Source organism: Pongo abelii, chromosome 4 (genome assembly GCF_028885655.2).
Source record: "Pongo abelii isolate AG06213 chromosome 4, NHGRI_mPonAbe1-v2.0_pri, whole genome shotgun sequence".
Taxonomy (NCBI): Eukaryota; Metazoa; Chordata; class Mammalia; order Primates; family Hominidae; genus Pongo; species Pongo abelii.
This window is the reverse complement of record NC_071989.2, coordinates 98,394,834-98,419,696: the sequence shown is the minus strand read 5'-3', so window position 1 is coordinate 98,419,696 and position 24,863 is coordinate 98,394,834. Positions and strand designations below refer to the sequence as shown.

General features: G+C 34.7%; 1 protein-coding gene across 10 annotated transcripts in view; it reads right to left on the bottom strand.

Moving 5' to 3' along the window:
* The window catches only part of ADGRV1 (adhesion G protein-coupled receptor V1), a 583,931-nt gene that overhangs the window by 480,460 nt on the left and 78,608 nt on the right, over positions 1-24,863 (bottom strand). For 9 of the 10 annotated variants that reach the window (XM_054555740.2, XM_054555742.2, XM_054555736.2 and 6 more), the window contains exons 10-20: positions 22,014-22,190; positions 19,339-19,562; positions 14,563-14,689; positions 14,284-14,469; positions 13,341-13,521; positions 12,459-12,622; positions 11,236-11,359; positions 9,600-9,866; positions 5,634-5,760; positions 4,798-5,015; positions 3,405-4,148 (exon numbers count right to left, since the gene is read on the bottom strand). In XM_054555740.2, coding sequence (XP_054411715.1) covers positions 3,405-4,148; positions 4,798-5,015; positions 5,634-5,760; positions 9,600-9,866; positions 11,236-11,359; positions 12,459-12,622; positions 13,341-13,521; positions 14,284-14,469; positions 14,563-14,689; positions 19,339-19,562; positions 22,014-22,190 — 2,539 coding nt within the window. Of the gene's footprint in view, positions 1-3,404; positions 4,149-4,487; positions 4,734-4,797; positions 5,016-5,633; positions 5,761-9,599; positions 9,867-11,235; positions 11,360-12,458; positions 12,623-13,340; positions 13,522-14,283; positions 14,470-14,562; positions 14,690-19,338; positions 19,563-22,013; positions 22,191-24,863 lie in introns of those variants that run through there. The other variant, XM_054555745.2, reaches the window with a different exon arrangement.

The window sequence follows — 24,863 nt, the reverse complement described above, 5'->3', positions numbered from 1 at the left end:
AATCCAACCACCTCAGACTAACAAATAGCAAGGACATCACTACAGGAGTCCACTGCCAGGCCTGGCTTTTTTTTTTTTTTTTTTTTTTTTTTAGAGACAGGGTCTTGCTATGTTGCCCAGGCTGGTCTCAAACTCCTGGCCTCAAGCGATCCTCCCAAAGTGCTTGGATGGGAGGATCACTTGAGGCGCAATTACAGGCATGGGCCACTGCACCTAGCCTCATCACAATTTTTAAACTTCAGTACTTTACTATTATTTAAGAACTTCAAGGCTTGATATGTTAGACACTCATTGAGTTAAAGTTGTGAGAATTCATAAAAAGTATTTCTACAGGCCAAATATATCTCTCTATCCAAACAACTAATAGAATAGATGTAGAAATAGAAATATTTCTTCTCAGAAACATTATATGTAAGTCTTGGGGACTTTTTAAAATAATAATAACATGTAGCCCACCTGTGTCACTATATCTCAATAACAACCCTTTTCATGCTTTCACTAGTTCTCCTTTCTTTACTTGTTCGTACTCTAATAACTCAACTAAGATATTTATGTAAGATCTTTAGGCAAGATGAGATATTGGCAGAGATTCTGGGGAAAAAAAGTACAAGCAATATTTCTTGTCAATAACCTCAATGGAGGCTGTTTCACAAATGTCCACCCAGATGTCTTTCAGGGTATTCACAAGTATCTGGCATGTTACTGTCATGATTGCTCCCACACCGACTACAGAGACCACTTTCCTGCCCAGCAAACCAGAAACACCTTTTCACTGGAGCTCCAGATTCAATGGGAAATCCTATGATGTTGTCTCTCCTATTGAATTATCTGGCAACTGTAATGATATAAGTTCCCCTGATTCTCACAAAACCACGTCATGGTTCTCACTGTTAGGATACTATCTGGAGTCAAGGATATAGAAATGATCACATCTCCTTTAGTTTTGTCTCTATGATATGTTAAAAGGAATACTGACCTAGGAGTTAATGGTTTATTTTCATGTCTTGGTTCCTCTATTACTTGCCTGTGTGATGCTAGCGAATTTATTTACTGACTCTGACCTCTATTTAATATATTGAATTATTATGAAGTACAAATTAGGTAATGTATGGAAAATGTCTTATAAATGTAAAACACTGTACAAATTTGAGGATTCTAAGCACTTTGCTTCTATGACTAATTCTCTGGAACAAACGTGATCATTATTTCTCTACTGGTAGTGTTAACTATTTAAGTTACAATGCTAAATCATTCAAAATAAAAGTTATAAAAATGCCAATATGTTACAGTGGTTCATGGAGGGAACATGGTAACTTTCACTCTGCATCTTAATACTATTCTATACTTTTCAAATTTCATGCAATATACATGTATCATTTTGACAATAAAGAAGAAAAATTGCGAAATATGTATACAGTGTGTGTATACGAACATGTTAACAGTATGTTTAATGTTTATAGTGGCTATCTCTGAATGACTGTAAATGATTCTTGTAATGATTGTAAATGATTTTTATGGTAAATGATTTCTATTTTTGTTGTATATGTGTACTTTACAATTTTTCTATATTGAACACAGCATTATTTTTTTTAAAATACACCTTTTATGATACTGTGAGATACCACTACAAACCAAAAGTAAAGATGGAAGAAGCTAAGCATTAATGAAGTGGAACTCTCATACACTAGAGGTGAGAGTATAATTAGGTTCAACTGTTTTGGAAAACGGATAGGCATTATCTACTAAAACCGAATATTTGCACACACTGTCATTCAGCAATTCCATCCCCAGGAAAGTGCTCAACAGAAATGCATATGGCAGGCATATGTTCATCAAAAAACATGTATAAGAGTATCCATAGAAGTACTATATGTAGTAGGCAGAACTGAAAACAACCAAAACAGAAATTAAAAGTAGCACTAATAAATAAATTGTGTTACAGTTACATAAGATAATTCTATATGGTAATGAGCATGAAATATCTACAACAGGCAAAAATATGGATGAACTTCACAAACAATACTGAGCAAAATAAGCTGGACACGCAAGTGTACCTGTTGTTCAGTTCTATTTATATAAATTTAAAAATAGGAAAAGTGAATCTTAAGCTCTTAAAAATGCCAATAGTCAGTAGGCAGGGTGGTGAGTTAGCAACTGGAGAAGAGTCAGAGGGGGCTTCTGGAATGCTATTTCTTGGTCTGGGGGCTGATCACATGATTGCTGAAACTGATGAATTTAAGTTTTAAAAATTTCACTTATCTGTACACTTACAATATGCATACTTTTATATTTTTATAATATAAAGGGCACTACAGTTCAATAACTTTATATATAGTTTAAAAATTATCTTTCCAAGTTACAAATTACAAAAATAACAAGTTCCTTTGCAGTAAGCCAGAGGAAAAAACGCCAGCTCCCACTTCCCCCAGTCGTTTCCATTCTCATTCCACCACCACTACCATCACCAAAAGAATCAAGGTTAACAGATACTTGTAGGTATTCACACAGCCAAAAAGTGGATAATACCACAAAGTGCTTGTAAGCAAAATCCATGGGCTTGAAATTGGTAGATACGTGCATTTTCCTTTGCCTATCTTTTTTTCCCCCTCTGGGAAAAAAAAAATACAACCAAATAACTAATGTGAGAGGTTCAGAGGAAAATACTCTATTAAGCTATAGCCATATAAGCTCTACTCTATCTTTCACTAAATATAAAAAAGAATAAAATCATAAGACGGTGGGGCTGAGAGGGAATGGTGACTATAATGCATATAACCAGTATTTGTGTGCACACACACACAAATGTGCTTCTTGAGGAATCAGCACACGATCTAGTTTAAAGACAACAAACAACATCTCTTCAAAGCACTCCACAGAATTCACCAAGTTACCTGCTGATAGTATAAACCCTATAATCACTTTTCACTGTGATTCTTCTCTCCTGCTTTCTTTTCAACCTCACGCCCACCACCCTCTACCTCCAGCAACACTGAACTAGCAGCAGTTCCCCAGGTACAACATGCTGTTTCACATTTCTATTCTTTTGTTCATTCCTCTGCAGGAATATCACTCCCCATCTCTCCTACTACCCACAGAAAGACAAACATTCCTCTTTCATATTTTTTTCTGTCTTCCTACAAGGTATCATCGTGATATATCACACATCTCTCTGCTAGTGTCTATTCCAGGTTCTTCGAGGGCAAAACTCTCTGATTCATTTCTGTAACACTCAGGACAGAATTTCTCATTATCTTGGTAGGCACATAGTTTTGATTAAAGAAATTAAACCAATGCATAAGTAGAGTTTTCAAATACATGTTAGCATTTTTTTAAAAATCTAAATTTTAATGAAAAATTTTAGAAACTGCAAATTTCAGTGTCCTAGTTGTGATGATGACCCTCACCGTCAGTAATGGCTTCTCCTTTCAGACTCTTGATTCCCCTGGGCATTGCATTTCCATCCAGGTAGAATTCAATTATACCATCCTCCAGGATAATTAGTAGATGAAGCCAAACACTTTCTTCTAAATATTTCATGACTGTTGTCTTGGCAATGTATGTAGCATTGGAACCCAAGGTTTTATAATGAAGGGAAAGTGTCACATGGGATTCGTTTGTTTGTATTTTCACCCCATAGTAGATGCTTCCATTACTGTCATCCTTCGCTATAATGAATCCATTCGTATTGACATTGGGCATTACCCAAGCTGAGAATGTAAAGTTGGCAATTGTATTATTCCTGGAGGGATGGTATTTTGGATTAACAGTCCCAAATGCACCCTCTAGTCCGGTGAAGTACAAAGCATCCGTTCCACTATGGTGACGCCGCATGTGCTGTTGTAAATGCACAGTGGTGGGGAAAATTCCAACCAGTAAAAAATCTATCATTGGTGGCAAACCAGCAGGGAACTCACTGGACAGTATTTCCCAGCCTAGTCGTACATCACCAAACACACCCTGCTGCCTCAAAATAGTGAAGTTGGTAATATAAGACATATCATCTTCAGAGAGGACATCTTCTGCCACTTCTCTCTCTAAACACTCTGGATCCAAGATGAAAACTCCAAAGGGATCATCATTGAATGGAATCATTACTGTCACCTGGAGGTTGGTTTCTGCTAGCTGGCCCCCAGGACCTGGGGATCCACCTGTAACAAGAAAATTTATGAGTGAGAAACTAGAATTTCAAGTACTTTCTAGTATAATGTGAAGAAAAAAGAATTTGTTTAGCAGACAAACTTCTGGTTAAATAATTTACTCATTATCAATGAACAGTAGTGTCACCATGTGGCTTTCATCACATTTTAGGGGCAGGATATGAAATAATATTGGTTCAGTATAATTTTATTGATAATCAGTCAAGCCTGAAAAGAGTATATGAATTAGAAAGGTTTAATTCTGTGCTTTTTAAAACCAAAAGTGATGAGAAAATTGATTGCTTAAATTATGACACAAAAACCAAGCTTTAAGCTACCATGAATCCTTACCTCCTACCTTCCACTAATGTCTTGTTGGAGACACTATACTTGGTGTGGAGAAAGTCTATTTGCAAGTTTGAGGATGGATGTAGGTAGGCCTCCATCTCTAACACTGAACCAAACTAAGACATCAAAAAAGTGAATGTTAAGAATAACACTTGAATCAAGAAGGGTATTTTAACATTTAAAATCAGATAGTCACGACACAAATACTTCACCAATTGCATTTTGTATATGGCTCTAATTATCTAAGTATAAAATATAAAATTTAGTATAAATAAGACATGGAAATAAAATAAGACATGGAAAAGCACAGTACCTGAAATGTTTACAAGTTTTAGAAAATAAAATTCATTGAATTCAGGAATTTTATCTGGAAAAGCATGGAGAATGATTGGTTTTGCTTCTTCTCCATCCATGAAGTTAACAGTTCCTGAAGTTTCATAGAACTCCTGTCCAGGCTGCAAAGCAGAATCATTCTGAAAGAGCTGCCAAGATACAGAAACACTACCAAAGTATCCTCGGTGCCTCAAAATCCTACAAAGTAAATTAAAGAAAATTTATAGTAGTGATTCTTACTCTAATGAGAGCTTCCTGTGTTATTAAGGAAACATATGATTACTATCTATCATCTTTAAAGAAACAAACCAGCTGGTTCTACAAGGCAAACTACGAAGAATTTCATAGGAAGAGAAGAATGAGGTAGAACTTTAATAAAGAGAAACAGTCATAAAAGTCTTGTCTTCAAAATCGAAACTGAAAGACAAATTCTAAGCTCCATCAAAAAATACTAAATGACAGTTGGAAAAAGTTTTCCAAAAGCAAAATACAGGGTGGGGGGGTAGTCACATATCATCTGAGAGAAGAGTTCCTGAAGACCTTGAATAATTCAAGTTTCTCAGTCTCACAAAGGATTGAAGTTTGAATGAGGGGGGTGGGGAGAATAATTTCTGCTTACTAGCTAAAAGTTTTTTTTTTTTTTTGAAGATAAGTGGCAATAGCATAAACAAAGTTTACCACTCATTCAGACTGCCAACTTTGAAATTACTCAATTCTTAACCAATTTTTAAATTTTGAAGGAATATTTCAGAATTTCACATACTTAATGGTTTTAGTTCATTCAGTTTTAAACTTGCCTTATCTACATATGCTTACCAAAATGCATTAGTCTTTCCTTCTTCCACTGCTTTGTCTATGGGCTCCAGAGAAAAAATGCCGTTTGGGTCATCATTAGCTTCAATTATTACTGTAGCTACTCCATATTGATATACTACTGTATCACCTAAATTAAAAGTGGAAAAGACAAAATAACAAAGAAGTAGCTAACTTCCTGTGAAATTTATATTTTTAAATTAAGAAAGTTTACAATTAAGTTGAAAATTTCAGCAAGAATTTCCTCACTGAAGGTCATGCAATAAATGCAAAATACTGCTCCATATTTCCAAAGATGTTTATGTATACAGACACGTACAAACATACATACAGAGAGAGAAAGAGAGATGCCTACATAATTTCAAGACGAAATAGTTCCCATTGTTTTTAGTTACAAATGAACCATTTTATTGAAAAACACACTTTTCTTCACAAAAGGAATATACCTTCAATAGCTTAATTAGAAATTAAAAACATAATTTCTTCTATTTTCAAATTTCTTAGGTGGATTATTTCATAAAAATAATAAAGGATTACCCAATAACATAAAAATACTACTATCTGTGTTCATTGGAATCACTGGCTTGAGCGTTTCCCTTTATATCTCTGCCTTCAGGCAGCAAAGTTTGATCTGGTTGTACATAGAACAAAGCAATCTCCATGGTTTGGGCTTGATTCCTTTCTACTCCAGTTCTTTGCACAGTATATTGGCACTGTTATTGCCTACACATTAGGTCTCTTCTCATCACTTCCCTGAGGTGCCTATCTCTTCATCTTTACTCCAGCTGTTGCACAGGGGAACAAAAGTCCTTCCCATCTTCACTCACCTAACTTATCATTCCTGAGAACCCAGCTCAAGCAACAACTCTTCCAGCAATTCTTCCTTGAATCCCCAGATTAAGCTAAGTGCCTCTCCAGTGTGCTCCCATGGCACTTTGCTCTTTGTCAATCTATCATAACAATGATCATATTATATTGGGACACATACACACACATACACATACAGACATACACATAATTTTACTATAAGCTCCTTGGACTAATGATTCTTATTCAGTTCCATGCCCTAGAAAAATAGATGCTCAGTAACTGGTACACAGAATTTATTTATTGCTGAACTGATGCAACTAACACTTTCAAAAATAGATGTATACAACACCTACAGCTAAAATTATAGAAACAAATTATATATAGCAAACCAGCTCATCAATAAAAATTATACAAATATACAACTGTACTCAACTTCACTTGATAATTCAATGGAAAAAAGACATAAAAATAGCAAATCATTGTGTAGAAAACGCTGACAATAAATAAAAAGCATATAATAAAATCTAACAAAAATAAAAATAATAAAACCTAATTTTGGCAGGGTTCTATTATCACGTGCATTTGTAATGAAACATGTCCCAGTGGTGCTGAAAATTCATTCTGTTTCTCTGCAAGATGAACTAGCAATATTTAACAAGGGCTTGAAGGATGGCCATATCCTTTGATCCAATATCAGAGCATATGCTCTAAATAATTAGTATCAGGATAAACAGCCACTGCCAGCACTAGGTCATGTCAGAGATGCTGCCTCTACAGTGTCCCATCACGGGTCCCACAAGTCCTTGATGTTTTGACATCGAAAAGGAGGAAAGAGCTAAGAAAGGATGTATTAAAAAATCACAAGCTCCAGAGATTTTTGTCATCTGAGCCTTCTTAACTAAAGTAATTGGATTCTCAAATGTCATCATTTCTGGAAAAATATTAAACACAAATGCAGCAGCAGTATGAGGTAGCACACATACCTCAGGCTAGTAACCCAATCAATCACACCTTGTGTTCTCCCTCTCTCTCTCTCTTTCTCTCAAAATCAAATGTTAATAAATATATTTTCCCAATGACATATTTCACAAAATAAACTAACTAAACCTCTTTTTCAAGCGTCAATTTCTGGCCAGGCACAGTGGCTCACGCCTGTAATCCCAGCACCCTAGGGGGCCCAGGTGGGCAAACTGCTTGAGGTCAGGAGTTCTAGACCAGCCTGGCCAACAGGACAAAACCCCGTCTCTACTAAAAATACAAACATTAGCTGGGTGTGGTGGTGCCAGCCTGTAGTCCCAGCTACTCAGGAGGCTGAGGCAGGAGAATCGCTTGAACCTAGGAGGCAGAGGTTGCAGTGAGCTGAGATCACACCACTGCACTCTAGCCTGGGCAACAGAGCGAGACTTCATCTCGAAAAGAAAAAAAAATGTCAATTCCCCTACTCTTTACAAAAGGTTCAGGATGTTTTGATTCATTCACTATTTAAGCATATTGGCGTTTTTTTCCTAATGATAGTTTAACCACAGTGACATTTTTGAGACAAAAATGTTTACCAGAATCACACTAAGTTAATAAAAGTCATCAAGAACTTATTTCTAGAGTAAATAAATTCTATTAAGATGGTATCATTTTTCACGCCTGTAATCCTAGCACTTTGGGAGGCTGAGGCGGGTGGATCACAAGGTCAAGAGATCAAGACCATCCTGGCTAACATGGTGAAAACCCGTCTCTACTAAAAATAGAAAAATTAGCTGGGCATAGTGGTGTGCACCTGTAGTCCCAGCTACTCTGGAGGCTGAGGCAGGAGAATCGCTTGAACCTGGGAGGCAGAGGTTGCAGTGAGCCGAGATTGCACCACTGCACTCCAGCCTGGTGACAGTGAGACTCCGTAAAAAATAATAATAATAATAATACTATCACTCCTTTATCGCTTTTCTGTATTTCACAGTAAAACTTTGTTTTCCACTTTTACTTCACTAAAATTATTTTTATCTGTAGCAACTCCTTTCATTTAAATTTTAGAACAATGAATGGATTCACCAAATGTTTTTAGTCTACGTAAGATCTGACGATGTTTTTTGCAATTGTGAAATTGCCCTTGTGGGTTTATTCTACAAATTCAAATTTTCCTCACAGGATAATAGGTTTTAGTTTTAACTTCTTTGTTAAGCTATGTGAAAAATGAGAGGCAAAGAAAGACAAAAGGAGAAAAAGAGGAAGGGGAATAGAAAGACAGCAATGAAGAAAGTCAAAGAGATAGGGAGAATGAAAGACACAGCTAAAACAATAATTAAGAGATCTCTTTCTCTTCCTCAGTCTTTCAGTCCGAAAGGCACAAGGTGGAACACAACGTTGGCATTCCACTGGGGGTGGCAGATAGGGCATCATGGCAACCCGATGCAAACATTAGAGCTCATGAGGGCATCTCTATGGGAGAAAATACACTAATGTATTTAGGGTGATAGGACATCATGTCTTTAGCTTACTCTCAAAAGGTTCAAGGAAAAAAAAAAAACTCCTTGTACTGTTTGTTAAAAGAATAAAATAAACATCAAGAGAAGCCATACGCCTTTCCAATTTACAGAAGGTAGAGCCAAAACATTCTCAAATCCCAAAGAGTGGGGTTAAAACATCCTGTTTCATTTATAGCATGGACAAGAAGGATGAACACATCTTTTTCCTCTGCAGATTGTCATTCATTTTGGCCATGGCTCCAGAGAATTATCAAACAGTTGAAGTTAGCTGCCTACAGAATTAAGCTTCCCAACCAAGTGTGCCAGCACCCTGCTCCAAGGAAAATGCTACAGGATACCTATCCCTTAAGTCGCTGGGTGACTAAGCAATACCTAGGGAAGCCGTATTCCCAACTCCTGTTACTTTTAGCTGTAAGAATTCACTTACTTATATATCAGAATTTTCTATTTGTGCCATATTGTAAAGAAAAGGTTAAAAAGGATGTCATAAATTATACCAAGTACATAAAGGTTCAACACATATATTCTTCACCCCATTTCTCAAGAAAGCAATGAAATAATTTTACTCTTGAACAGTACAAATGTAGTTAGGCCCTACTTGTCCTCATTATTGGACTGTAGTGCTTAATTTCATCTTATTAAAGCACTGAGGCAGATCTACCATAAAAAAGTATAATTTACCTACCTGTTGAATTAAAGAGGATTATATAAAAGGGCTCATCTGTTTCTGGGATACCATCTTCATTAACAAATATGGATATGCTCTGCTCTCTACTTCCAACCTCAAAAATGAGCGTTTCTCCTTTTTCAACAGGAATGAAATCTCTCTCTCTTGCAGTAGCCTTCCCATCCTTGGTAGCATACTGGACCATGCAAGTCACATCAACAGATCCATTTCTGAGAACTGTAAAGTTGGCAGTCTCACCTTCCTGAACCCTCACTACACGAGGTTCTGAAATATCCACAAAGAAAGAACACATGAGCTTTTCTGATTCCATCACATATTTTCAGATCACACTGTGCTTCTCCCTGCCCTCCAAGAGAGAAGCCTTCTACTGTGTCTTTGCCAAAATAATTAGCTCTGTTCCCAACTCTGATATGACTACCCTCTGATTATTTCAACAGTCAACGGCCGTCCTCTTGCCTTAATCCTACAAAATCCATTATCTTCAACATCGAATTTGTCAGCAAATTGCATGCTATTTCAAATCCTCTGCCTACTATTTCATAAACCTCATTTCCAAGTTGAGGATGTAACTTCCTTGAGAACAGGCCCAGAGATCTTATGTTTTATATTTGTCACAGCAGTTACAAGAAGGCTGAACATAAGGCTAATTCATTAAGTACACATTAACTGAAGGTTAAGAATACAAATCAGGCTGGGCGCAGTGGCTCACGCCTGTAATCCCAGCACTTTGGGAGGCCAAGGCGGGCAGATCACGAGGTCAAGAGATCAAGACCATCCTGGCCAACATGGTGAAAACCCGTCTCTACTAAAAATACAAAAATTAGCTGGGCGTGGTGGTGTGCGCCTGTAGTCCCAGCTACTCAGGAGGCTGAGGCAGGAGAATCACTTGAACCCAGAAGGCAGAGGGTGCAGTGAACCGAGATCACGCTGCTGTACTCCAGCCTCGTGACAGGGCAATACTCCATCTCAAAAAAAAAAAGAAGAAGAAAAAAAGAATACAAATCAATAAAATACAAAAGGCTTACAAGATTCCTGCAATTCCTGCATTAGGTAAATTAACCCATATATAGCTGACAACAAGGATTCAAGAAAGAGTTACACATCAACCGTTTCATAAACAAAACCGAAAGATGCCTCAGGTGGCCAAAGACAGTTCTAAAGAAAGCATTAAAGTGGAAAAATGAAGAAATTTTAATTAATATTTCCCTTAAAAATTAGTTATTATAGTATATGGCCATCCATTAGGAACAATACTCAGGTCCTTCTAATACATAATCTAACCCTGAACCAATTAGACTGTGTATTTGAAGAAATCACATGGAGAAGTGTTTTCTGCACAAAAGAAAAAAAAAATACCCAGAAATTTGAAAGGGGGAAAAAGATAACAAAACAGTACTTATTTTCTTTCTGCTTCAAAACATTTTTGAAGTATTAGTTAAAACTTTGAACAATTAAATAACAATCCTCGAATGAATTACAAAATCTTTAAACAAGCATCAATTGTGCTTTATTGAAAATGTTCAATGAAAAACATTAAATATATGTATATAAATGTATATGCATGTGCATATGTACATTTATATATACTGTTTAAGAAATATGTAAACTCATTCAAATAAGATAGCAATACCACCTGCAAAATAAATAGGGTCATCATTTCTTCTAATCCTCAGAGTTGCAGTTGTTCTATTTCCCACTTCAGCTCCTCCAGTGGCATTCAGTAGGATAACGGTAAATTCTTCCATTTCTTCTGGAATCTTTGGAAAATGTTACATGTTTTAAGTCAGGTGACTTATATATATAAAGTACATTATATATTCTTAAATTATTCAGTTTTTTTTTTAAAGCACCATTAACACTACTATTATTCATTTCCTTTTTGGAGGCAGAACTTCCCCTAACATATTCAGGTTAAGACTCAGACCCCCTAAAAAATTAGTTTCATGTGCATTCATAGGAACAGCCACTTCATTTAGACTAATTATGAAATTTAATGGAAATATAGATATTTTGCCTTATATAAGCTAAAAACAGATATACCACAGAGGTCATATTATTTCTGCAGGAAAATGGGAAACATGTTGATTTTTAAGATGAAACATAAAAATAACTTTTTGAACATTTAGAGCAGAGTTTGTCATAGTAACTAAAGTTCAGCCAGCTCACAAAGGCCTCTTACAAACTTTACTAAGTTTCACCTGCATGGGTCATAAAGGCCTTACTCCATGTCCTAACAAGATTTGATTCCCACATTTCTGAGCCTAAATGGATCCCCAGGTGGACACTGTTTCTTTTTCACATCATCCCTGTGAACTGGCGCTTCCCTCCTGCTAAAACAGAAAGGTGTTCGAATTTTGTCTCTTGAGGAATGGGTCTGAGAGAAAGGCGACTGGCCTCCATAGCTGTTCTAAGTGTCACTCTCCTAGGAAAGGTTCACTTCCTGTTGTTACTAAGATCTTTCTCTTTACTATCTGTAAGAAGAAATGCCATGTTTGGTCCATGACTCATGCAACCCCGTGTCCTGGTGCTGAGACTGCACCACAGGACACTTGATAGATGACCTTGCCTTCAAAGGGACTAAATACAAGCTGAGGGCTTTGCCTCTCCAACTAAGAATCCCTGATACTGGATACATGAGCAGTGTCACTGACCACTCTCAGTTCTAGAGTTCAACATGTCTTCAGGGAAACCAAAACATAATACTGCTCTTTTGGTTTATGGTCAGACACTGTCACACCTGGGTTCTTTATCACAACCTTTTATCACAAAATATATTACCATATGTTTAATTATTTAATAAAAATAATTATTGATCAACTATAACAAGTAAGGCAGAAAGTTATATGCAATATTTACCTCATCTGGAAGGGAGTAAATGGTGATATTTTTTGAAAATTCCTGATCTCCAAAGACAACAGTCCCTTGTACAGGAAATACATCTTGTGTAAAGTCTGGACTAACCACCCATGATACACTAACATCACCAAAGTTGCCTCGATTTCTTACTACATCATAAACAGCTGTGAAATGGAAACATACATAATATATATGAACACATACGAAACTTAAAATGATGAGTAAAGAAATTGGTTAAATAAACAAAAATAAAAACAAAACCCCTTTTTAATAACTGCCAACTATTTGCTTAGCACAGCTTTTAAGGTACATATAAAAATATATTAGCCTGTTCCTCCCTCTGTAGGTATATAATAAATAAAGTAAATGGACTCAATCTTTTCTAGTTTGGGATTTTAGAAGTCAGTCGGCATGGGAAACAGAATGATGAAGAATTAGGCACACCTATCATAAAGTCCTGTAAGGATATCTGCTAAAAGCAGTTACAGGAAGCTGCATGCTCAAGTGTGATTTCCTTACCCAGCAGACACTGCTCTAAACATAAACTATTTATAATTTCCTGTCACCTCAATAGTTCCGTAGCAGTAGTTCTTAGTTTTAAGGTTCTCGCTATTTGGATGGACTCATTCTTGAGTGTTTGAGTTGCACTGCATATGCTTAAACGATATCAAATATAACTGAAGTCATCAGTATCATCACAATACTATGTAAGAAATAACAATCGTGGTCCTAAATATGATTCTAAAAAAAACTTCCGCACTATGTGTAATTTCTAAGGCAGGGTGAGCAACTAGAACTAACTAGTTACTAGAGAAATAACTAAAAAAATTATATTTCTTCTTCAGTAAACAGAAATACAATATAAGACACAGAATAAATTACCACTATAGATAGCATCTCCTTTGCTTTCATTTATCATCACAATTAGACCATCAGAAACAAATTCTATAATGCCATGAGGATCATCATTTTTCAGAATCGTTATATTGACAATGGTGGCACTTCCCAACTTGCTTTCCCGTTCTCCGTGGCTGCTGAGGACCACCCAGTAGTGTTCATCCAACTAAAATGAATGTGTCAAAGTATGGAAATTATAAAGTTGACATTTTCACAACAAATTAAAAAACATAAATATTCAAGAATATCAATATACTCAAAGTTTCAGAAGCATATAACTCACTGAAAGGACAAAAGAGGTGGTATTATTTCTTTAAAAATTAACATTCTCCTATCAATTAAGAGAGACACCAGAAATACGTATACATTGTCCAAAAAGAGAAAAAGAGAAACAATGATACTACTCTAAAATGGTAAGAAAAGTAGATGTTATCTCTGATGATGTAGTCATTTAAACTTACAAAAGTGAATAAAATAAAATTAAAGAGTTACACATGTATTGGTGAGTAAGCATAATAGAACTATACCTGGTTCCATTAATATAAAACTCAAATTTCTTTTTTTGAACAAAGTAATTCTATAGCAAAATTTCTTCAGTTTAAAACCACATCATTAAAAGTTCAGTCAATACATACTACCTAAAGGAAGCCTTAACATGAATAAAGCTAAAAGGAGATGAAAATTGATCACACACTGAAAGTCTAAGATTGTTATTTCTTTATGTGGGGCAAAAATATACCATTCTAATATGAATGAGTCTTCATTTTTTAACCTTTTGTTAAAAATTTTCCAAATCTATGTACTTCTCAATCTTTTCTTGCCCACTTCTTTCCTGTCTCTTTGCCAACATTCAAAATATTTATATTCATAATATGCCAAATACTATCAATCTTACAGAGAAACACAAAGAAAATATAAAATCCCATACCTCTGGTATCCCATCCAATCTTGCTAGCAGGGTGATCACTATCTCCCTTTCTCCAGGTTTAAATTCTAGTACTCCCGTGTTTCCATAGAATTCATTGCTATCTCTTGGCTCTACTTGGTAGTGTAGAAACTGCTTAACAAGGGACCCCCTCGATCGGATGATGTGGAGCTCTACAGATTCTCCTTCCTTTAAAAACAAATCCACAAAAGTTGAAACCCTTTGAGATCATTCTTCTAAAGTTGTGAGCACAGAATAAATGGAAGTTTTTTTCATACTTACTTTTATAACATAGGGTCCTCTGGAAGCAGGAGAAAATTCAAAAACTCCCCCAGGGTCATCATTTTCCAAAATAATTAGGTCACGGCTAGTATATCCAGATTTCAGCACTTGGTTTTCCATGTTAACCCTAGAGAAGTCAGAGGGAAAAATGGTACCCGCTACTTCCAGTTTTACTTCTGAATTTTGCAGGCTTTTAAGGCAATACTTACAACTCTTCCAGATAATGAAAAGGAAGGCTATGAGGAATTAGACCTTAAGTGAATTCACGTGTGTTGAAATCATTTAAGATCAAAACAGTTTTACTCATAACAGTTATGAAAGAACTTCTATTTCTGAATTCATTACATCTTTTTTATTTGACAAAAACCAAACACTACATATGTACACCAAGAATACTGTAACCAAATGTCATCAATATATTTTATTTATATAAAGCATCAAAATTTGCAGATTTGATTCCAGTTTTAGAAAAATTTAATTTGTAACATGTAGTTAGAAGATAGCTTAAAACAAAATTGTGTTTCAATTTTACATACACTTGAACTTATTTTTAAAACTCATTACATAAGATTATACTAACTGAATAGAGCGCATAATTGCTGGATAACTAAATGGACTAAAGCAAGCCACGCTGATAAAAAAATAAACACAATTGTGATTACATTTTAGGAATATGTTGTGGTTTCAAATGCCTTCCATTCTCCTTAATTTTAAACCTGTGCTTTTTTTTCTTTTAGTATAAAAGAAAATGTAGGGAATATAAGAAAAAAAAGAATAGAATAGATCTGAGATGCGTGACATGTTATACCAATTCCTATGTATCTCCAAAAGAACATATTAAAACAACATATTTTTTAAATTTCTGGTTTCAACGTTCAGAGCATAATTAGAATGATCAAAGGGACTTGGACTGCAATGTTCTGAGAGTTTAAAAGCCAGCAGGTTCTTAAGAATTATCAATCCTGCAAGCTGCTCTAAACCTTGCCAAATGTCACGTCCTATTGAACCAAAAACATACTCACGCTCAGACTTCAAATCACAATGAAACCAAAATTCATATGTAGAAATATATAGAAAAAAAGCTCACTTCCTATTTAACAGAGAATCTGAATTGACATCCTTCCCCAGTTTTTAGAAATCTGATAATACCTAGCATGCTAGTGGCCACAGAATAGAGAGTCTAAATAATAGGAGAGTTATTTTATATTGTTAAAACAGTCATAATTTTCATAGCAAATTTGTCCATCATTTATATCAATATCCTCATCAATTAAAATTTCTTATATCCACATAAGCTAGGAAAGAAAAAACTGGATCAGAATGCAAAATATAAAAATCCATTCTGAACATTAAACAAATTTATTTTTAAACTTTCTTAAAATATGCTACCCTTATGTGAAATGCAAATTCTGAAAAGTTCTGTATACAGCTCTGAGATATAAGCAAGAAATTGCTTAGATGCACTCAGAAAACAAATGGAACCGTTTGGATAATTGATTGCTAATTCTCTGTTAAACAAGCTACAAGATTCATAAAAGATGTCGGGTAAAAATTTCAGAAGTACAGCACAGTAATTGTTCTTGAGGTTATGTGGACCTACAAGGAAAATTAAAAATTTTAAGTTCTTCTAAATGTCATTACACTAATTCTCAAATTTCAAAATATTTTAAATGCATTCACAGTGCAAAACTTTTAGGACAAAAAATAAATAAACAACTTTGTGTAAGCTCCCCTTATCATTAGAAAATGAAACTGCACACAAAGCATGCACGGCCAGGTGGACAAGCAAAATTTCCCAAGACCTGTAATCATGCAGAACAGCAGCCTTGTCCAAAAACAATCACTTGCAAAACAAAATACTGAATCACCAAAAACAAGGTATTATTTTGTACACTTACCCAAAATACACGACAAACCTTTCAGTTTCTACCCTGTCAACACAGAAAGAAGTGTGGGAAGGGGAAAAAGGAGGCAGGGCACCATTTGCTAAAATCTCACTAATACTGCGAGAAACTTAGAATGGCAAGGGAAAAATAAAGCTAAAGAAAGGCTTCCTTTTTTCCCAAGGGCTAGTAATGTTCGTTTTATGGGAACTCTGCACCCTGGATTCTTTGCTATTGACAAATGCTAGCAAGAGGTTCAGCAGTTCCCACTTATGGAAGATGACCCCATGGCCAGCAAGCTTGTCAAGACCCATTCAAGACATTCCTTTCCAGGCCTCCTCTAAGGCGCCTGTGCCTGCCAAGCACTGTACAGGCTCACAAACCGCAGCAGCTGAACAAATTTCATTCAGCCCTGCTTATAATTACTTAGTAGCTTTAATTAGATTTTTAAAAAAATAAAAACCTCTAGTCTCAGATCTAAAGGCAGTTGTTCTTTGAGTTAGAAAAAACAAAACTGTGTAACTAGAGGAATCTATACCTATATCATTTGCACAGGAATATACTGAAGAAGCCATATCATTGTACCTTTTAATTCTGCCAAATATTACTTAAATACAACTTTGTATCAGGAAACCAAAACACTTTTCCAAATCCGCAGTGTATTTAATTTTCAAACAGCCTTGAAAGCACATGTCAAATGTAGAGCCCTACAGCTTCCTTTTTAAAGTCAAATGCACCATTTATAAATATAGGGTTATATACCGCATACACCAAAATTTTTCTGAAATAAACTGGCATAATGACATTGTTCGTGATTTGAGGAAAACTAAACAGAATATTTTTAACTAGCATGGTATTTGAAAGCACCACAAGTTTTTTAGTACCAGGGCAACTTTTGTCTATATTGAGTTGAAATATAGAGAATTTGAACTTGGATTTGACATTGAGAGGAAATTATAAACTGTTATCACAATAAACTGTTAACTATTTTTATTGCAATATTGTGTTGTGATTTATTGTAATCATGCTTGCTATCATTCATTTACTCTTTCACTCAAGTTTTGTTAAAAATTTGCAAAATTAAGAGGGAGTTTTTGATAAAATACAGTATCTAGATTTTATTTAACTAAATGTCTCTGAACACTCAAATGTAATTTGCTCATTCTTGTTCACACACAAATGAGATAATACAAGTATGCACCAATTACTAATCAAATTAAAACATTTTAATATATATTTGAACTAATTTCCTCTATTTGAAAAGAACCAATAATTTCTGAAATTTTCTAACTCATGATTTGTTCTTCCTTATGTACTATTTTTACCCATAGGAGATAGAAAAAGAAGAACAAAATAAACCCTTAAAAATTATACTTAATTTCAAATGTTTACATAAGATTTAAAAATCAATAGTTTGAAAGAATATAAAGAATAGTCACTATCAATTTGCAGATGGATAGTCTAAATCATTCTTTAAACATTTAGTTGAGAGTAGAAACTGTAAGCTAAGCTAACAAAGTTTCTATGGATTCCTATAGCATTGGTTTATCATCACTGTTTCTATTTCTTTAGTTGTTTTCAAGATTGTCCACTGAATGCTTACACCTTATATAAGGAAAAAAACAAAAATGAAAAAAATAATTTCCAATTTACATTTCATTACGTTTTACTGATTTTTTTATCGTATGAAATACCTTTTCTTAAGATTGAGTCTGAAACATATATTAAAACCATAAGTCATCTAGACTGTGTGCGTCTGTGTGCGCGTGTGTGTGTGTGTGTGTGTGTTGTAAATTGGTTTTTGCTTTTTGGTTTTATTGTTTGCTTGGTATTTTGGTTGTTTTGTTTTACTCTTTATGTAAGAAAGGAAGTAAACACAATGTGGTTTGAAAGAAAGCAAAAGGAACAGTGGACATTCAATAATTTGTTGCCTACATTGTATATTTTTCTTTCACATGAAAATAAAAACTAGTTACTCATCAGATTTTTAAAAATGTGTTTAGACAAAACACCTACAAAGAAAAATCTATACGACACTGTTATAGAGAGATCCAGGGACTATATAAAATAACTTTTACTACTTTAGTCCTGAATAAGATAACACAAAACGTCCCTTGAATTTATCTGTGAATTTTATTGTTTCTAAATATGAATTGCACAAAGCCCTCAAGTCACAGTAACCTTCTCTGATATGAATCAACTTTCATATAAAGAGACTTATGTTAGGGATAAGACTGATTCTGAATTTTTAAAATTATTAAATCATTAAACACAGTATTTTATATATTTAGAAAGGATTTTCTGAACTACTGAAAAAAAAACTCTTTGAGAGACTGAAATTTTCTTAATATAAATTACCCACTGAGAAACGCTAAGTCGATTCTTATTACTTATTACTGAAAAGGTATCTCTTAATTTTGTGCAATTTTTGATTCTTTAGAAAATAACCATAAAATTTATGTTTAAGTTCCATGTAAAAAGGAGAATTTTATTACATAAAGATTAATGTTTTCTTTTTACTCACAAGCTCCAGTCCTCTCTTCTGTTGTACATAAAGCCAGCAGAACTGTTTGCTTAACCTAACGTTTTAGATTTGCTGGTGCCTTTTTTTTTTAACATAACAACATATTAGCTATGTTTCATATTTATCTGATACCATCCATAAATTCTCTCTGTAGTGCTTCTTCACAATGAAAAGCAGGGTAAAAATTCACTGAAAGATATAATTTTACTCATAGTCTAATCAGAAGCCATCAACAAATAACAGAAAAGTCTGAAGGCCAGTATAACACTATTTACTTTATATAGAAAAAAAGAGTAAAAAGAAAAATCAAAGTTATTGAAAAGAACTCAAACATAAATGATACTAAACATTACCTAAATGGGTTATTACCTGTCTAGAGAAAGTGTTACAGTTTCATTCATTTCCGGTATGTCATCACCTTTGATAGTAATGTTGATTGTTGTGTCACTTTGCCCAGATAAAAACAAAACAGAACCATTAAAGGGACCTATATCATCCGGGGTCACTGCTTTTGAATTAAAGCCAGAGGGCTTCAAACTCCAGTAGACAGTAGCCTGGCCATCAGTTCCATCCCGACGTAAGGGAATGTATACCTTATAAAAAGAAAAGAACAGAACAATTTCTTCTAAAATATATGTTCAGAAATTATATAAGCTTTGGTACTGCTATTAGTTTGTAAATATATTTCTGTGTGAACATATGTATTCTATATAGAGAAGTGAACTATTAAATGCATTAAAACACAACCAAACAATCCTTTAAGCATGGAAATAACTTTAGTTATATTTTTATTAATTTTTGCTAATCAAATTTATATACAAAACTACCCTCACCCAAAAATGTGTCTAATCTGGGTTTGTCTTAATAAAAGACAAATATTTTAAAACCCAAAGAATTGTGAAAAACATACAGCAATCTTGCTAAAGAATAAATTTTTATTAGAGGTTCCCTGAAAATAAAATGAACTTACTATCACAATATAAACTGAAAAATAAACTCCAGTGATTAAAACTGGAAAATTATTTCATACAAAATACATCCTAAGTGATGAGGGCAAAATTTAAAAAAAAAAATGTTTCTAACCAATAGGATAAATACCATAGAAATAAAATAAGATATTTTTATCATGACTCTGGGTTACCTTGAGCAAGTTACTTAACCTCTCTGATCCTAATTTTCTCATGTGAAATAAAGCTAATGATTCCCTATTTGGCAAGTTTGTGGTGAGGATTAGGAATTGTTTAAGTAAAGTGTCTAGGACAGGGCCTCTCTACAGTATAAGCTAAATAAATGGAAGCTATTATAATAATTCTGAAACAAATTGTATTTGGAGGTTTCATTCAAGGCCAGTACACTTTAAAATATATATAATAAAAGGATCACTACATATCATGATGAATTTTTTTCAAAGGAAGAATATAAAGGAATACTTAATGCTAGATTATGCTATTCTTTTTATGCTCCTAAAAGAGGAGTATCCTGTTTTATTTTTTCTTTGCTCTTTAAGCTCATCTTGGAAAAAAAAGCAAGATATTTTCTTCATTAATCATTCTGCTACTTCAGCTAACAATGGTCATAACCTGAGACTAGTGAGCAAAGATTCTTAGGGAAGACAAAAAAAGCAACAGAGGGCTGGGGCCCTGAATCACCTTGAGGGAGTGGGCATCATCCAGGCTGTATCTGGAACAAACAAAGGAAAACTCCTAGTTTTTCTGCTGTTTCCCAAGAAGGGAAGAATGCAGGTCCAAGGAGCCCAAAACTTCCTAAAAGCTAATTTTTCTTAAGGGAAAAATATGAAATGGTAAATTTACAGCTATCTAAGATAAATAAAAGCAATCCACTCTTTAAGAGCAAACTAAATGCTTTTCCATTTTTAGAAGAAAAGAGGGTATTCAGAAAAATATGAAAAATCAAAACCATCTTGAAAAATGAAACTTCTCTGTCCATTTATAGAAGCTAATATACAATGGAAATTGAGGTCACCATATTTTAACATAAGGCTTTGATAACAAAAACAACTCTCCTTCTTTCTGATCTAAACCTCAACTGGGTTTAAATCAAATTTAAGTGTGGGGGACTTGGAGAAGGTCTCAGGAACAAATTATGACTCAGGAAATGGTAAGGCTGAAGGAAGAGCCATCCCTAAGAGAAAAATTCAACCAGGGCATGTTGGGGTGGGGGCAAGGGGAGGGATGGGGTGCTGTGCATGTGAATTTTTTGTATGTCTATATGCAAAAATTTACATATATTGTATATATAAAGTAAAAAATTCTTAAGATTTAGCATTCCACAACTTTACCACTATCATCTCCATCATCAAGCATAAGGCCCAAGCTGGCCACCTCACTCCAACCCAAGCATATGGAATGCTCAGAAACGAAGTAGGTCAAGCACACCTGTGGTACCATGTCTTGGCCATTAAGAAAAAAAAAAAAAGTTTATAGGCCAGGCACAATGCCTCATGCCTGTAATCCCATCACTTTGGGAGGCCAGGAGAGGTGGACTACTTGAGCTCAGGAGTTGGGGACCAAACTGGGCAACATGACAAAACCCCATCTTTACTAAAAATACAAAGAAAAAATAGCCAGGAGTGGTGGCACACACCTGTAGTCCCAGCTACTCATGAGGCTGAGGTGGGAGGATCTATTGAGCCTGGGGCAGAGGTTGCACTGAGCTGAGATCATGCCACTGCACTCCGGCCTGGGCGACAGAGTAAAATCCTCTCTCAAAAAAAAAAAAAAAAGTTTATGTTTGGCTACCACTGTAGTATCAAATGTCATAGAACTATCTGAAAGCTGTCACATCAAAATATCCTACACTCACTGTGAGCAATTAATTCCAATTTCATTCTATCTAATACTGTAAACGATGATGGAAAAATCACATACTCATCAGTTACCTATTTCAAATGACATACTGAAGGCTTCTTGTACATGGTGAAGCTTAAGATCTGTTAACCCTATATGCTGATCTTATTTTAAAAATAGTGTCTGTACATTACTTCATACTCATTAGCCCCCATCAGTAAGAAAGAGCCTACTTACCACTTCAGCAGCAAAATCTTCTGGTTCATGCAAAATAATTGGAAGATTGCTAAGAAAGCCAATTTCTCCATTTGCAATGGCTGGAGTAACCAGTAAAGAAATATTGCAGATTTCCCCAAATCTAGGGCTTATGGGTGGGATTGGAGGAATTATGTTCAACAACTCCACGGTTTCCAACTATAATAAACAAATACACAAAAAGTAGTAAGAATTGATAGAATATAAATTTTTTAAAAAAAGCTTAACAGCATGGGGCGACAAAGTAAGCATAGGTAGAGGTCACCAATAACTTGGCAATGTTATTCTCCTCCCTCATTCACCATCCCTTTTCAATCTCCTTCCCTGGCCTCTGGAGCTCTTTCTGCCCCTCAGTTGTTATTATTCCCCAAGGGTCTGCCTAAACCCTTTATCTTATAATTTTATGCCCGCTCCTTAATACTCTCTGCATCTCTCCCTCTAATTCCAAATCATTATAACCAACTGCCACCAGACATCATATAAATGTCACACAAACACCTTACATATACAATATCCAAAACAGAAATTACTGTCCCTGTTCCATGCCCCTTCACTAGTATCATCACCAGTGCCACCACCTGCTTTTCCTCCTTGCCACCTACATCCAACTACCTTGATCTTAAAGCCAAATACCAGAGAGTCATCCACATCTCCTTCCTGTCTTCCACTGACCCACACTTCCAATCATCCCCCATTTCCCTTCTCCTCCAGACAAAATCCAGTATCAGAAGACCACTCAGAACTCCATTTATAGCTTCATGCATCTTTACATTTAAAGAACTGCAATGTATAATATATAGTGTCCCTGTAGTTATACATTTTACATATTGCTGGTTTATCATCATTTGATGCATTCCAGATTTTTACTTCCCAACAGGTCTGTAGAGCTCTTGTGGGTCTGTGTCCTTTTCAGCATTTTCCCAATACATGACATGTAGGCTTGACATAGACTTGAAACTGCAGCAGCTTCACAATAAATATTTGTTAATTCCTTCCTTCTACACAATCTGAGCTCTGTAAGAATTCTGACAAATCACAAACATTCAACGTCTTAAATATTCTAACTTTTCAAAACCTAACTTCTCAATGCACACAGTGTTCACTTCAGGAGTGCAGGAATAGGTAATCATTACAGGACTGCAAAAACCATAGGAATTTTAAATATTAAAATAAAATGCAACTTTTAACTTAATAAAACATGTCTCTGCCACTCTTTAAAGCCCTCTGTTAGGCTTTATAATATTGAAATGATGACACTAAGTAACCACCAGTAGACCTGTGATTTAAATTGATTTTCCACACGTGGACAGGACTGGTACTGATTTCTCTCCTACTTTGCGACGGATAGTACATTTTAATGAGTAAAAGTAAATGTCTTTTTTAAATGTCACACATTTTGCTTTAAAAAATCATATACAGGAGAAAGACATGAATAATTTTGGTTTTGGTAAATATTCATTTGAAAACAGAAAAAAATTAGATCGATCAATTTTGTCAAGTATTGGCATATAGATGAAGCCACATAAAATAAAACGTGATCTTTAGTATACTGCATTTACTTTACAATGTAGATAAAATGTAAAGATAAATAATTAAAGTCACATAACTGTCATTCTTTCTAGAGAAAAGGAATATATATATATATACACATATATATTTATTTATCTTACAAAATAGCACAAAGTTAAATAAAATACATATATTTGAATGGTATGTAAATATAAGGGTGTGCATTGTTATAAGGCAAAGGTATTTCTAAAATACACTGGTCATGTATGACCAAGCACACATTCGTGAATGAATATTGTCATTGCTGTATATTCAAAAAGAGCTAAACTGATAATACTGTGTTAAGCATCAAGAAAATAATATATATTTTTACTCAAAACTTTCTAAAAAGAAATATATGTCATATTTCCCTACACTTATCAAAAAAGTTGTTATAGAATTAATCCTAGATATAGGATTTTTGACAAATAGAAAGAAAATGTAGACGGTTATGAAATGAACTGATGGAAAAGAAAATGTTAATTGTACAGGGCTTATTTCCTAGCCTATAAGCCTTTTTTTGTCTGGGTTCCATCTGCTAAATCAAACTGCTCTATTCATTCATAAAGAATCGTTCTTTACTTTCAGATAGTTTGCCACTGGGACAGCACATTAGTAACCCCATGCTTGCCAAAAGCTGCATCTCAGACTAATGTATTTAGCTGAGAGGGTTACTAAAGAATGAGGAGCGACTAAAGAATTCTCCTTTCTTTAGTTTCATTCAACTTTGCATGCAGAGGCTGAGGCTTCCTATTCTTGAGTTGCTCATCCATTATGTACTATGCAAACTACACAACCCTCTTATTCCAACCAGCCTTCCAGAACCTACAGCTGTTTTGAACCTCAATGACTTGTGTCAGTGACTAATAATGCCTTGTTCACCCTAAGCAAGTGTTAAATTAACTGCACTGTAAGACCTTTGTTTTTTAACTATATAGACACATAAAGAATTGAGTCTGAAATTAGTGGTGCAACTTTCTAACCCAGGATCACCAAAAATCAGATATTAATTACATCCTTCTTCAACTTTTTTCTTAGTTTTCAAGTGTCATCAAAAATTAATTCTGTCATGTTTATATAGAATGCTGAAGCAGAGTAGCTAGGATAATATCTGACTTGTACAAAGTTCCTAATAAGGATGTATTTATACAAGAATTCTCTGCAGCTAATTGGATAGAAATATTGGACCTTTTCAAAACATTAAAAGTTTAACATAGAGGATACTGATATTGGTACAGTTTTTTTACATATTAGCACAGTTTTTGCTGTCTTTATCCACAGTAA